This window comes from Nerophis ophidion, linkage group LG08, assembly GCF_033978795.1.
Source record: "Nerophis ophidion isolate RoL-2023_Sa linkage group LG08, RoL_Noph_v1.0, whole genome shotgun sequence".
Classification (NCBI taxonomy): domain Eukaryota; kingdom Metazoa; phylum Chordata; class Actinopteri; order Syngnathiformes; family Syngnathidae; genus Nerophis; species Nerophis ophidion.
The window spans coordinates 73,312,143-73,328,211 of NC_084618.1; the positions used below are offsets into that span (position 1 = coordinate 73,312,143).

At 41.1% G+C, this 16,069-nt stretch overlaps 1 protein-coding gene across 2 annotated transcripts in view; it reads right to left on the minus strand.

Annotated features, from left to right (window-relative positions):
• Nucleotides 1-15,826, minus strand: part of med1 (mediator complex subunit 1) — a 29,460-nt gene extending 13,634 nt beyond the window's left edge. Inside the window, exons 1-5 of one of the 2 annotated variants that reach the window (XM_061909686.1) lie at nt 15,668-15,826; nt 5,038-5,141; nt 1,876-1,954; nt 252-306; nt 13-145 (exon numbers count right to left, since the gene is read on the minus strand). In XM_061909686.1, the coding sequence (XP_061765670.1) occupies nt 13-145; nt 252-306; nt 1,876-1,954; nt 5,038-5,141; nt 15,668-15,785 (489 nt within the window). In that variant the 5' untranslated portion in view covers nt 15,786-15,826. Of the gene's footprint in view, nt 1-12; nt 146-251; nt 307-1,875; nt 1,955-5,037; nt 5,145-15,667 lie in introns of both variants that reach the window. The other variant, XM_061909685.1, reaches the window with a different exon arrangement.
• Between the last annotated feature and the right edge of the window lie 243 nt (nt 15,827-16,069).

Here is a 16,069-nt window from a genome sequence, read left to right on the forward strand (position 1 = left end):
TAATGGACTGACCGTTGGGTTTTCTCTTTGATGAGCAACTTTGACGTCCACAAGCTGACCAGCGCTGTCGAGCTGCACCTCCACGTAAAACATATCTGAGGTGATGTAACACTCGGTTCCAGATGGGCTCAGGTGGGAGCCCAGCCTGCACGGACAAGAGTAGTCATAATTAAAAAACACAACTAGGAATTAGTTCAATTATAAATAATAATTATAATGTCAACAAGATAAAATGAAAATTTGGTGCGTACATGTTTTGTCTTGCGATGGACTCAAGACGATCTGTCATGGAGGGTAAAGATGAGACTGAAAATAAAGGGAGACAAAATGCTTTCATTATGGAATCGCACCTGCCAAAAATGTATAGAAAAAAAAAAGGTTAGCCTTTTTCAGCTCAAGAATCAAAATTATTTCTCGGATCTCAAACATACAAAAGTACATAATGCTACCACCAATCAGTATCAGCCGATTTTCTTAAAAAATGCATGTGATCGCAGTTGCCAATTATTTCCTTTAATGCGGACCACAAACAGTGATTAGGTGATTTGGCTGATAATGATTTATTTTTAGTCCACCGATTGACTAGCTACCGGCTTATTATATGTCCCCATACACAGTGTGGAGTGGTGGAGTGACTACCCTAAGCCAATAAAAAACGCCTCCATTACAGCAAATACACTACACGTCATAGTATTAAGTATCAATGGAGGAAAAGGCTCAAATAATTTTACACACAAATAAACCAACGGTAGTATCTTAGATAGTAGAGTATCAGGTCAATATTAATTTTTATTCTAAAAGAGTACATGGAGGGCAAAAACCAAAGGATTTTAACGAGAAGTAATTTTTGCTTTTGTTTATTTATAGTGTACTATTTACATTATTTTCTTTAAACAATTGTATGTAATAAAAGAGGATAAGAAATGTGTTTGAATATTGTGTTGATTATTGTTAAATTGTCAATAGCACTCACCATAAATACATTGAAAAATTAACACTTAATATATGCAATCTGACATCTCTGTATTTTTAGGCCGTATCGCAAAACAATGTATATCGGTATTTGAACAAAACGTGCAAAGTGTTTAGTTTAAACTCAACAACACATTACTATTACTACCAGTGTTCTGAAAATTACTTTAACAATCTATATAGTTACTCATTACTTAACCAAAACAAATTATTCAATTACTAGCATAAAAAGGTGGTGTCTGTTGCTGAGCGACATGTAACTTCAGCGAGGGTTTCAGCTGAACTGTTTTTGTTAGTTTTAACAATTAGCAGCGGCAGTAAGTTGGCTCTGACGGCTGTTCTGTTTAATCTTTTCAACGGCTTGTGTTACCTCTGGTTAATAAAGACGAGCCGCCACCCAACCAAGCTACGATGCGGGAACGTCGGCTGTGTGCGGAGGCGAAAGGGGTGGGGCGATGCACAGTAGCGATTTCGGACTTCTTCGCCGCACTGGCCGCAAACAGCCATAACAAAGGCACATCAAAAGATACCTGTATGGCGATATTGTCTCAAATATATATCTCTTTCTAAAATGTGCCGGTATTAACTGTAATACTAGTATACTGCCCAGCCCTAATCTGTATCAATATTGGTATCCAAATCTGCATTATTGAGCCCTGATCGGAACATCCTTAATTGCCGTAGTATCAACCTATGCGTATGGTATAATTACTATAATAATACGCGGGACGTTAGGTTAATTATTAATTTTATTAATAATTTGGAGAGAAAGTATATGGTCATTTATAAACAATTATATTGCACAACACAAAAATATAAACGTTAATTCGAGCATTAACGATATTCTAACGAGTTAGGAATATGACTTTATTCACAAGCATTCCTCAAAGTTGACATGCTGACCTTTTAGTGCCCTCTGCAGGGTCTCCAAACAAGTGAGCAGCAGCTGGTGACCAGAAGCGTTCATCATACCGCGTTTCTCCTGCGAAACAAAAGAGTTGAGCAGTTTGCATGGAAATGACTTAAAGGATTCATATGTAGTAATGTGGCCAGAAATGGTACTGCAATAGTCCTCTCCCACTCTCCATACCTGAGGATGCCAGATATGGTTGCCATCCGAATCCTACGCCAAGGAACATCAAATGGCAATCAACTGTAGGTTTCTCTCGTTTATGCTTGTTGCAAGATGGTTTAAAAAGTAATTATGCCACATTTTACTGATGTCAAATAACCAAATGTATTTGTAAAGTTACGCAGCAATATTTTTGTCAGAGCATATTGTTGGCCTTACCCTGCTAAAATGTCTAGTGCAGTGAAGTGAATTATATTTATATAGCGCTTTTCTCTAGTGACTCAAAGCACTTTACATAGTGAAACCCAATATCTAAGTTACATTTAAACCAGTGTGGGTGGCACTGGGAGCAGGTGGGTAAAGTGTCTTGCCCAAGGACACAACGGCAGTGACTAGGATGGCGGAAGCGGGAATCGAACCTGCAACCCTCAAGTTGCTGGCACGGCCACTCTACCAACCGAGCTATACTGCCCCAGGGGTGCAGGGGTCACCAACGCGGTGCCCGCGGGCACCAGGTAGCCCGTAAAGACCAGATGAGTAGCCCGCTGGCCTGTTCTAAAAATACCTCAAATAGCAGCACTTACCAGTGACCTGCCTCTATTTTTTTAAATTTACGAGCAAGCTGGTCTTGCCTTGCTCGACATTTTTAATTCTAAGAGAGACAAAACTCAAATAGAATTTGAAAATCCAAGAAAAAAATTTAAAGACTTGGTCTTCACTTGTTTAAATAAATACAATATTTTTTTTTAATTTGCTTCTCATAACTTTCAGAGAGACAATTTTAGAGAAAAAATACAACCTTAAAAATGATTTTAGTATTTTTAAACACATATACCTTTTTACCTTTTAAATTCCTTCCTCTTCTTTCCTGACTATTTGAATTAATGTTCAAGTAAAATATTTTTTTATTGTAAAGAATAATACATTTTAATTGAATTCTTCATTTTAGCTTCTGTTTTTTCGACGAAGAATATTTGTGAAATATTTCTTCAAACTTATTATGATTGAAATTCAAAAAAATTATTCTGTCAAATCTAGAAAATCTTTAAAATCAACTTTAAATCTAATTTCAAAGTCTTTTGAATTTCTTTTCAAATTTTTGTTTTGGAACATTTAGAAGAAATAATGATTTGTCTTTGTTAGAAATATAGCTTGGTCCAATTTGTTATATATTATAGCAAAATGCAGATTGGATTTTAACCTATTTAAAGCATGTCATCAAAATTCTAAAATTAATCTTAATCAGGAAAAATTACTCATGATGTTCCATAAATTATTTTTAAAAAAAGATTCAAATTGGCTAGTTTTTCTCTTCTTTTTTTCGGTTGAATTTTGTATTTTAAAGAGTCGAAATTAAAGATAAACTATGTTTCAAAATTTAATTTTAATTTTTTTCCTGTTTTCTCCTCTTCTAACCGTTCAATTAAGTGTTTTTTTCATCATTTATTCTCTACAAAAACCTTCCGTAAAAGGAAAAAAAATGTACGTCGGAATGACTGACAGAAATACCCATTTTATATATATATATATATATATATATATATATATATATATATATATATATATATATACACACATATATATTTGTATTTATTAAAGGTAAATTCAGCAAATTGGCTATTTCTGGCATTTTTTTTAAGTGTGTACAACTGGAAACCCTTAGCATTAATCAGTACCCAAGAAGTAGCTCATGGTTTCAAAAAGGTTGGTGATCCCTGGTCTAGTGAGACCGCACGGACCACCATCGAAATATATTATGTATAATAATATATTATATATCTCATAGGTGTAGTTTGATGGCAAGCCAAGGCCCATCCATCCATTTTCTACCGCTTGTCCCTGGCCAACAGTAAAATTTCCACCACATTTTGTTCAGCATAACTCCATGTTGCATCCAACTTGAGGCACAGCATTCTCTTCTATTTACGCACATCACCATCTTACAGAGTGTGATTCTATTAGTCAACCTAAGTTACGCATAAATCATACTAATAAATCATACCTACTACCACAAAGTAGAAAATCAATAAGTGAAATGCATTATATTGTCCAAGCAAATACCCACCCCATATGTCCCTGATGCACATAGAGCACCAGAAACCGCAATTAGCCGTGCTAATGTTGAAACCCATTTTCTCAGCATATCAGCATATTGAGAACGAAATAGGCTCTGACACTACCCATATCCACATAGGTTTAATTTGTCAAAAATATATTTTTCCCTGTCAGTTCAATTACACGTCATCATAGAGGCTAACAGGCATATATATCCCCCGTTAGCCTGTATGTCTATGTGTCATGGACCGGGCTAGCATGCTAAGCATTACACTAGGAGCTAAGCACTATCACACTAAGCATTTGTTGCACGAACATACTGTATTGGACAATATAGTTTACATACGAAATGCCCATTTCCATTTATTACAAGTAATAAGAAAACGTAAATACCTTACTTACCTATCAAGGAGGAAATTAGCAAGTTTGGCGTCAGATGAAAAAAATCTTCTCCGCCTTCAATTGTCTCCATTATTCAAAGGCATCCCTGATACAAACCTTTGTTTTGCTTCTGGCTTTGTCATGAATAAGTTGAGAATCGTAACGACGCCTTTTAGATTTACTAAGGTCTGACATGTTTAGTAACTTTACCAGTGGCAGTAGCTAGACAACGATGGCCGTGCGTAACTGGCAACCTGGATTTGAAAACACTCACAGACTTTCTAATTAGTCAAATGTTGTTGGGCAGGAAATCAAAATTAAAATAATAAAAATATTTCGGGGCTGTTAATCTAATTTTGAAATTAGCATATCCCGGCTGAATTACTGTTATCAGTTATAAAGGTACTCAAAAAGAACATGATTTATTCATGCCTTTTGACATATCAGGGCCATTGAATGATGACTTGACATGGTTGCTTGACATATGGTACCTTTAAATGTTGTGTTTTCAATTAGAAATGAGACTTCTACCATCTTGTACTATCGTGTTGTCTTACCATGGCCTGGCGTACAACTTTCGAGGTCTCCTGCCACGGGCGGGCAGCATTGTGTTTGGCGTGAAGCCTCTCCAGTAAGACCGTGATGCGACTCTGCTTCTCAGCTTCTGGAAAAACAACAACAAATAAACTTCATGTTTGTGTACACTTAATCTTAATGTAACACTGGTTTATTATATTTGTTTTCAGTTAGTCAGCGCTCAAAGCTCTGTTAGAGCATCTTTATGTAGGGACTGTGTGTTTGATATTTCAGTTTTTTCATAAAATATCTTAATTAACAAATTAGAACGGTATGGCATTAGTGGCCTACTCTTAAACTGGGCAAGAAGCTACTTAACCAGTAGGGAGCAATACGTGAAGCTGGGCAAATATATGTCTACAACGCTAAATATATCCTGTGGCGTACCCCAGGGATCAATACTGGGTCCAAAATTGTTTAAACTTTATATGTATACGAGCTTTGTAAGGTGACAAAGGACTTAAAGTTACAAGTATTTGCAGAAGGCACAACTGCGTTTTGTTCAGGAGTGAACACACAGAGGCCAATACAAATGATACAGAAGAAATAAAAAAAATAGTTTGACAAAAACAGACTATCTTTGAATCTCAGTAAAACCAAAACATGCTATTCGGTAACAGTAGACAAGAAAGACAAAAACAAATACAAAAAGACCGAGCAGATAGTGACAGCGTAAAAAGAAAGCAAATATTTGTGTGCAATAATTGATTAAATAATTACCTGGCAATCACATATAAAAATACACAACATAAAGTGACAGAAAATATGTCAACATTGAATCAAGCAAAATAAGTATTGGATAGAACTCACTCCATATTTTCTCCTGCACGCTAGTTCTACCATATCTGAGTTATTGTGTAAAAATATGGGGAAATAACTACAAAAGAACACTTTGTTCACTAACCGTGTTACAAAAGAGGTCAGTTGGCATAATATAGAGAACATTCAAACCCTTTAGTTTAATTATTGAATCAAAAATACTGCAACTGAATGATTTGGGGAATTTTCAAAAAGCCAAAATTATCCACAAGCCAAACTATATAACCTGCTACCCAAGAATGTACAACATTTCTTCTCAAAAGGAGAAATATCAATCAATCAATCAATGTTTACTTATATAGCCCTAAATCACTAGTGTCTCAAAGGGCTGCACAAACCACTACGACATCCTCGGTAGGCCCACATAAGGGCAAAGAAAACACACACCCAGTGGGACGTCGGTGACAATGATGACTATGAGAACCTTGGAGAGGAGGAAAGCAATGGATGTCGAGCGGGTCCAACATGTGAAAGTTCAATCCATAATGGATCCAACACAGTCGCAAGAGTCCAGTCCAAAGCGGATCTAACACAGCAGCGAGAGTCCCGTTCACAGCGGAGCCAGCAGGAAAACATCCCAAGCGGAGGCGGATCCACAGCGCAGCGATGTCCCCAGCCGATACACAGGCAAGCAGTACATGAACACCGGATCGGACCGGACCCCCTCCACAAGGGAGAGTGGGACATAGGAGAAAAAGAAAAGAAACGGCAGATCAACTGGTCTAAAAAGGGAGTCTATTTAAAGGCTAGAGTATACAAATGAGTTTTAAGGTGAGACTTAAATGCTTCTACTGAGGTGGCATCTCGAACTGTTACCGGGAGGGCATTCCAGAGTACTGGAGCCTGAAATGAAAACGCTCTATAGCCCACAGACAAATATGACTTTAGAAAAAGTGTAATTTAAAACATATGTACGTACGCACGACACCTACAACTTCAGTATATCAGTGTGTGGAATTGAATTATGGAATGGATTATGCAAAGAAGCCAAAAAGTACCAATGATCCAATTTAACAAACTGTTAAAAATCAAAGTGTATACAAAGTACCAACATTTTGAACCTTAATGAAAATTACATCAATCAATCAATCAATGTTTACTTATATAGCCCTAAATCACTAGTGTCTCAAAGGGCTGCACAAACCACTACGACATCCTTGGTAGGCCCACATAAGGGCAAGGAAAACTCACACCCAGTGGGACGTCGGTGACAATGATGACTATGAGAACCTTGGAGAGGAGGAAAGCAATGGATGTCGAGCGGGTCTAACATGATACTGTGAAAGTTCAATCCATAATGGATCCAACACAGTCGCAAGAGTCCAGTCCAAAGCGGATCCAACACAGCAGCGAGAGTTTATTTATCTCACTTGGTTAATTACAACTTATTTAACTATTTATTTTCCCGATAATTTTATTATTTATCATTTATGGAGTCAAATTGAGAACAGGAAGTGAACAGATATGTCAATAATAGCTATAACATGGAAAAGGGGTAGAATTAAAAAAGCTCTGCTTCTTGCTCCTCTTTTACAGAAAGGTTGTGAAGAAAAACTTGTGATACACGGTATCATGTTGAAACTTTAAGCATGTTAAAAAAAACCCGTAAAAGTCGCTTTTTTGATTTGATCTAGTTGTATTCCAGTTTATAGTAGCAAGATAGAACAACGACCATCACATTTTGCAGATAGAAGACAATTAAGTATCCATTGGATAGGTTGATGGGCAACACTAAATTGGCCCTAGTGTGCGAATGTGAGTGTGAATGTTGTCTGTCTATCTGTGTTGGCCCTGTGTTGAGGTGGCGACTTGTCCAGGGTGTACACTGCCTTCCGCCTTATTGTAGCTGAGATAGGCTCCCACAACCCCGAAGGGGATAAGCGGTAGAAAAATGGATGGACAGTTGGGGCTCTCCCCTCAACTTTATCAGAGCATGCTAAAAAATGTTCAAGTAAAAAATATTAGACTATTTTTGGGGAATTAATTATAAATCAAACACACAATCAGATGAGGGTTTGAACCAAAAAAAAAACATGAGGACCAAAACGACATGACCACTAATCAGTGTAATACCTACTATATATCAACAATAAATTAAATTGTCCAAAACGTGACATGACCACTAATCAGTGTAATACCTATTATATATCAACAATAAATTAAATTGTCCAAAATGTGTGTTATAGAGCAGTGTTTTTCAACCACTGTGCCGCGGCACACTAGTGTGCCGTGAGATGCAGTCTGGTGTACCGTGGGATATTATCTAGTTTCACCTATTTGGGGTAAAAATATAATTTGCAAAGCAGTAATAATAGTCGGCAAATGATGTGCTGTTGTTGAGTGTCGGTGCGGTCTAGAGCGGGAGGTAGTGTGCAGGTTAAAAGGTGTCTAATGCTTAAGCCAAAAATAAACAGAAGGTGAGTGCCCCTAAGAAAGGGCATTGAAACTTAGGGAAGGCTATGCGGAACAAAACTAAAACTGAACTACAAAGTAAACAAAACCAGAATGTTGGACGACAGCAAAGACTTACTGCGGAGCAAAGACGGCGTCCACAAAGTACATCCGTACATGACAATCAACAATGTCTCCACAAAGAAGGATAATCCATCCATTTTCTACCGGTTATTCCCTTCGGGGTCACGGGGGGCGCTGGAGCCTATCTCAGCTACAATCGGGCGGAAGGCGGTGTACACCCTGGACAAGTCGCTACCTCGCCACAGGGTAAAAACAACGGAAATATTCTTAATTGCTAAAACAAAGTAGATGCGGGAAATATTGCTTAAAGGAATACATGAAACTGCCATAGGAAAATACCCCAAAAAAATAGAAGCGCAAGACAAGAAGTAAAACACTACACACAGGAAAACCGCAAAAAATAAAAAATAAGTTAGTGCGTGATTTGACAGGTGGTGACAGTACACCTACTTTGAGACAAAAGCTATATTGATGCATGCTTGGTTATGCTTTAAAGTCATATCCAACAATTGTGACAAAAACTTTTTACTGTCAACTTTTTTTAATGATTTCTGCTGGTGGTGTGCCTCCGCATTTTTTCAACGCAAAAAATGTGGCTTGGCCCAAAAAAGGTTGAAAAACGCTGTTATAGAGAGATCTTGCCCCAAGTGGAGGAGTTCAAGTACCTCAGAGTCTTGTTCACGGGCGAGGGAAGAGTGGATCGTGACATCGACAGGCGGATCAGTGCGGCGTCTTCAGCAATGCGGACGCTGTATCGATCCGTTGTGGTGAAAAAGGAGTTAAGCAGGAAGGCAAAGTTCTCAATTTACCGGTCGATCTACGTTCGAATCCTCACCTATGGTCATGAGCTTTGGGTCATGACCGAAAGGACAAGATCACGGGTACAAGCGGCCGAAATGAGTTTCCTCCGCCGGCTCTCCCTTAGAGATAGGGTGAGAAGCTCTGTCATCCGGGAGGAGCTCAAAGTTAAACCGCTGCTCCTCCACATGGAGAGGAGCCAGATGAGGTGGTTCGGGCATCTGGTCAGGATGCCACCCGAACGCCTCCCTAGGGAGGTGTTTTAAAGGCCTACTGAAACCCACTACTACCCACCACGCAGTCTGATAGTTTATATATCAATGATGAAATATTAACATTGCAACACATGCCAATACGGCCTTTTTAATTTACTAAATTACAATTTTAAATTTCCCAGGAGTTTCGTCTTGAAAACGTTGTGTAATGATGACGTGTACGCAAGACGTCACAGGTTTTTAGGAAATATGAGCGCTGCACACACACACAGCTAAAAGTCGTCTGCTTGAACCGCATAATTATACAGTTTTTTGGACATCTGTGTTGCTGAATCTTTTGCAATTTGTTCAATTAATATTGAAGAAGTCACAGTCGAAAGATGGAGTTGGGAAGCTTCAGCCTTTAGCCACACAAACACACGGTGATTCCTTGTTTAAAATTCCTCGAGGTGAAACTTTCCTATGGATCAGAGCGCGGTCAAGAGAACATGGATCCCGACCACATGTCAACCAGCAGGTTTCGGTGAGAAAATTGTGGTAAAAAAGTCCGTTGTTACCGGAGAAAAGCTGAGCTTGTGCCGTCCATAGCTGCCGTCGACTCCCCTGAGACACTGCGCGTCAAGACACCCGTGGAGACACCCCTCCGACTATCAGGTACTATTTAACTCACTAAAACACTAGCAACACAACAGAAAGATAAGGGATTTCCCAGAATTAACGTAGTAAATGTGTCTAAAAACATCGGAATTCGTCCCAATGCAATCGTGTTTTTTTTTCTCTAGTCCGTCGCTATCAATATCCTCAAACACGAATCTTTGATCCTCGCTCAAATTAATGGAGGAAATTGTCGTTTTCTCGGTCCGAATAGCACTTTTTGTTGGAGGCTCCCATTAAAAACAATGCGAATATGTGAGGAGCCATCAAACATGTGACGTCATCGTCTGCGACTTCCGGTAGAGGCAGGACTTTTCTCTTAGCACCGTAAGTTGCGAACTTTATCGTGGATGTTCTCTACTAAATCCATCCATCCATTTTCTACCGCTTATACCCTTTTAGGGGTCGCGGGGGGCGCTGGCGCCTATCTCAGCTACAATCGGGCGGAAGGCGGGGTACACCCTGGACAAGTCGCTACCTCACCACAGGGTAAAAACAACGGAAATATTCTTAATTGCTAAAACAAAGTAGATGCGGGAAATATTGCTTAAAGGAATACATGAAACTGCCACAGGAAAATACCCCAAAAACATAGAAGCGCAAGACAAGAAGTAAAACACTACACACAGGAAAACCGCAAAAAATAAAAAATAAGTTAGTGCGTCATTTGACAGGTGGTGACAGTACACCTACTTTGAGACAAAAGCTATATTGATGCATGCTTGGTTATGCTTTAAAGTCATATCCAACAATTGTGACAAAAACTTTTTACTGTCAACTTTTTTTAATGATTTCTGCTGGTGGTGTGCCTCCGCATTTTTTCAACGCAAAAAATGTGGCTTGGCCCAAAAAAGGTTGAAAAACGCTGTTATAGAGAGATCTTGCCCCAAGTGGAGGAGTTCAAGTACCTCAGAGTCTTGTTCACGAGCGAGGGAAGAGTGGATCGTGACATCGACAGGCGGATCAGTGCGGCGTCTTCAGTAATGCGGACGCTGTATCGATCCGTTGTGGTGAAAAAGGAGTTAAGCAGGAAGGCAAAGTTCTCAATTTACCGGTCAATCTACGTTCGAATCCTCACCTTTGGTCATGAGCTTTGGGTCATGACCGAAAGGACAAGATCACGGGTACAAGCGGCCGAAATGAGTTTCCTCCGCCGGCTCTCCCTTAGAGATAGGGTGAGAAGCTCTGTCATCCGGGAGGAGCTCAAAGTTAAACCGCTGCTCCTCCACATGGAGAGGAGCCAGATGAGGTGGTTCGGGCATCTGGTCAGGATGCCACCCGAACGCCTCCCTAGGGAGGTGTTTTAAAGGCCTACTGAAACCCACTACTACCCACCACGCAGTCTGATAGTTTATATATCAATGATGAAATATTAACATTGCAACACATGCCAATACGGCCTTTTTAGTTTACTAAATTACAATTTTAAATTTCCCAGGAGTTTCGTCTTGAAAACGTTGTGTAATGATGACGTGTACGCAAGACGTCACAGGTTTTTAGGAAATATGAGCGCTGCACACACACACAGCTAAAAGTCGTCTGCTTGAACCGCATAATTATACAGTTTTTTGGACATCTGTGTTGCTGAATCTTTTGCAATTTGTTCAATTAATATTGAAGAAGTCACAGTCGAAAGATGGAGTTGGGAAGCTTCAGCCTTTAGCCACACAAACACACGGTGATTCCTTGTTTAAAATTCCTCGAGGTGAAACTTTCCTATGGATCAGAGCGCGGTCAAGAGAACATGGATCCCGACCACATGTCAACCAGCAGGTTTCGGTGAGAAAATTGTGGTAAAAAAGTCAGTTGTTACCGGAGAAAAGCTGAGCTTGTGCCGTCCATAGCTGCCGTCGACTCCCCTGAGACACTGCGCGTCAAGACACCGGTGGACACACCCCTCCGACTATCAGGTACTATTTAACTCACTAAAACACTAGCAACACAACAGAAAGATAAGGGATTTCCCAGAATTAACCTAGTAAATGTGTCTAAAAACATCGGAATTCGTCCCAATGCAATCGCGTTTTTTTTTTTCTCTAGTCCGTCGCTATCAATATCCTCAAACACGAATCTTTCATCCTCGCTCAAATTAATGGAGGAAATTGTCGTTTTCTCGGTCCGAATAGCACTTTTTGTTGGAGGCTCCCATTAAAAACAATGCGAATATGTGAGGAGCCATCAAACATGTGACGTCATCGTCTGCGACTTCCGGTAGAGGCAGGGCTTTTCTCTTAGCACCGTAAGTTGCGAACTTTATCGTGGATGTTCTCTACTAAATCCATCCATCCATTTTCTACCGCTTATACCCTTTTCGGGGTCGCGTGGGGCGCTGGCGCCTATCTCAGCTACAATCGGGCGGAAGGCGGGGTACACCCTGGACAAGTCGCCACCTCATCGCAGGGCCAACACAGATAGACAGACAACATTCACACTCACATTCACACACTAGGGCCGATTTAGTGTTGCCAATCAACCTATCCCCAGGTGCATGTCTTTGGAAGTGGGAGGAAGCCGGAGTACCCGGAGGGAACCCACGCATTCACGGGGAGAACATGCAAACTCCACACAGAAAGATCCCGAGCCTGGATTTGAACCCAGGACTGCAGGAGCTTCGTATTGTGAGGCAGACGCACTAACCCCTCTGCCACCGTCACAGGTTTTTAGGAAATATGAGCGCTGCACACACACACAGCTAAAAGTCGTCTGCTTGAACCGCATAATTATACAGTTTTTTGGACATCTGTGTTGCTGAATCTTTTGCAATTTGTTCAATTAATATTGAAGAAGTCACAGTCGAAAGATGGAGTTGGGAAGCTTCAGCCTTTAGCCACACAAACACACGGTGATTCCTTGTTTAAAATTCCTCGAGGTGAAACTTTCCTATGGATCAGAGCGCGGTCAAGAGAACATGGATCCCGACCACATGTCAACCAGCAGGTTTCGGTGAGAAAATTGTGGTAAAAAAGTCCGTTGTTACCGGAGAAAAGCTGAGCTTGTGCCGTCCATAGCTGCCGTCGACTCCCCTGAGACACTGCGCGTCAAGACACCCGTGGAGACACCCCTCCGACTATCAGGTACTATTTAACTCACTAAAACACTAGCAACACAACAGAAAGATAAGGGATTTCCCAGAATTAACGTAGTAAATGTGTCTAAAAACATCGGAATTCGTCCCAATGCAATCGTGTTTTTTTTTCTCTAGTCCGTCGCTATCAATATCCTCAAACACGAATCTTTCATCCTCGCTCAAATTAATGGAGGAAATTGTCGTTTTCTCGGTCCGAATAGCACTTTTTGTTGGAGGCTCCCATTAAAAACAATGCGAATATGTGAGGAGCCATCAAACATGTGACGTCATCGTCTGCGACTTCCGGTAGAGGCAGGACTTTTCTCTTAGCACCTTAAGTTGCGAACTTTATCGTGGATGTTCTCTACTAAATCCATCCATCCATTTTCTACCGCTTATACCCTTTTAGGGGTCGCGGGGGGCGCTGGCGCCTATCTCAGCTACAATCGGGCGGAAGGCGGGGTACACCCTGGACAAGTCGCCACCTCATCGCAGGGCCAACACAGATAGACAGACAACATTCACACTCACATTCACACACTAGGGCCAATTTAGTGTTGCCAATCAACCTATCCCCAGGTGCATGTTTTTGGAGGTGGGAGGAAGCCGGAGTACCCGGAGTACCCGGAGGGAACCCACGCATTCACGGGGAGAACATGCAAACTCCACACAGAAAGATCCCGAGCCTGGATTTGAACCCAGGACTGCAGGAACTTTGTATTGTGAGGCAGACGCACTAACCCCTCTGCCACCGTGAAGCCCTCTCTACTAAATCCTTTCACCAAAAATATGGCAATATCGCGAAATGATCAAGTATGACACATAGAATGGACCTGCTATCCCCGTTTAAATAAGAAAATCTTATTTCAGTGGGCCTTTTCGGGCACGTCCGACCGGTAGGAAGCCACGGGGAAGACCCAGGACACGATGTGAAGACTATGTCTCCCGGCTGGCCTGGGAACGCCTCCGGATCCCCCGGGAGGCGCTGGATGAAGTGGCTGGGGAGAAGGAAGTCTGGGCTTCCCTGTTTAGGCTGCTGCCCCCGCGACCCGACCTCAGATAAGCGGAAGAAGATGGATGGATCATTTTAAATGAAGAGCAAACCCTTAACATTTGACAACCAAACAATTAAACAAGGCGACACGGTAAAGAATCTGGGTATTATCTTCGACCCAACTCTCCTTTGAGGCACACATTAAAAGCGTTACTAAAACGGCCTTCTTTCATCTCTGTAATATCGCTAAAATTCGCTCCATTCTGTCCACTAAAGACGCTGAGATCATTATCCATGCGTTTGTTACGTCTCGTCTCGATTACTGTAACGTATTATTTTCGGGTCTCCCCATGTCTAGCATTAAAAGATTACAGTTGGTACAAAATGCGGCTGCTAGACTTTTGACAAGAACAAGAAAGTTTGATCACATTACACCTGTACTGGCTCACCTGCACTGGCTTCCTGTGCACTTAAGATGTGACTTTAAGGTTTTACTACTTACGTATAAAATACTACATGGTCTAGCTCCATCTTATCTTGCCGATTGTATTGTACCATATGTCCCGGCAAGAAATCTGAGTTCAAAGGACTCCGGCTTATTAGTGATTCCCAAAGCCCAAAAAAAGTCTGCGGGCTATAGAGCATTTTCCGTTCGGGCTCCAGTACTCTGGAATGCCCTCCCGGTAACAGTTCGCGATGCCACCTCAGTAGAAGCATTTAAGTCTCACCTTAAAACTCATTTTTATACTCTAGCCTTTAAATAGACTCCCTTTTTAGACCAGTTGATCTGCCGTTTCTTTTCTTTTTCTTCTATGTCCCACTCTCCCGTGTGGAGGGGGTCCGGTCCGATCCGGTGGCCATGTACTGCTCGCCTGTGTATCGGCTGGGGACATCTCTGCGCTGCTGGTCCGCCTACGCTTGGGATGGTTTCCTGCTGGCTCCGCTGTGAACGGGACTCTCGCTGCTGTGTCTTGGATCCTCCTTGGACTGGACTCTCGCGACTGTGTTGTATCCATTGTGGATTGAACTTTCGAAGTATCCTGTTGGATCCGCTCGACATCCATTGCTTTCCTCCTCTCTAAGGTTCTCATAGTCATCATTGTCACCGACGTCCCACTGGGTGTGAGTTTTCCTTGCCCTTATGTGGGCCTACCGAGGATGTCGTGGTGGTTTGTGCAGCCCTTTGAGACACTAGTGATTTAGGGCTATATAAGTAAACATTGATTGATTGATTGATTAATGAATGCACTCCACTCCACATTGCAAATAAAATAATTCACTATACCGTAAAATATTAAAAATAGGAATAATTAAATTTTTGTTGGTATTTCAACATTTTACTGCCACTTGGGTGCAAAAGTTACACATCTAGTACTAACATGTTTATTACTGTGTACGTACTAGAGAGCATCATCTAGTGTTATTACGCACTTAAACAGCATATTTATGTTGAAAATGTAAAATAATAATACACAGAGGGTACATTGTTGGCTAACTTATTGTTAGCTGAACTCGCATTGTTTTTAGCCGAAATTAACCTAGCGGTCACAGCGGAGAGGGAGAAAAAAAACACCCGAGTCTCAGCTTACCCGTCACCTCTTCCGTTTTGACCCGGTCCAAGTGGGACTGGGTCCCCCCTTGGGGAACGGAGAGGGAAAGTTCCGTTGCGGGACTTCCCTGCATAGCCACACTAGGCCCCGCCGCCATTGTGCGAGCTCGTCTTCCCCGCTGCCACCCGGCTTCCGTAGTCTACCGTAATGCTCATTAAACGAGGAAAGTAAATTTTATTTAGATTCTTACCAATTTAGCCTGGAATACGTTGGCTGATTATCTGCATGTTTGGTTTACAATATAACAGATATTTAAATTATGTACATTGATTTTTTTAATTTTTTTTTAAACATCAATTTTATGTTGTAATGCCGGATGGACACGCCAGATGGCGCACCATTGCTGCACTGCATGGGTCAGCAACCTTTTTGAAACAAAGA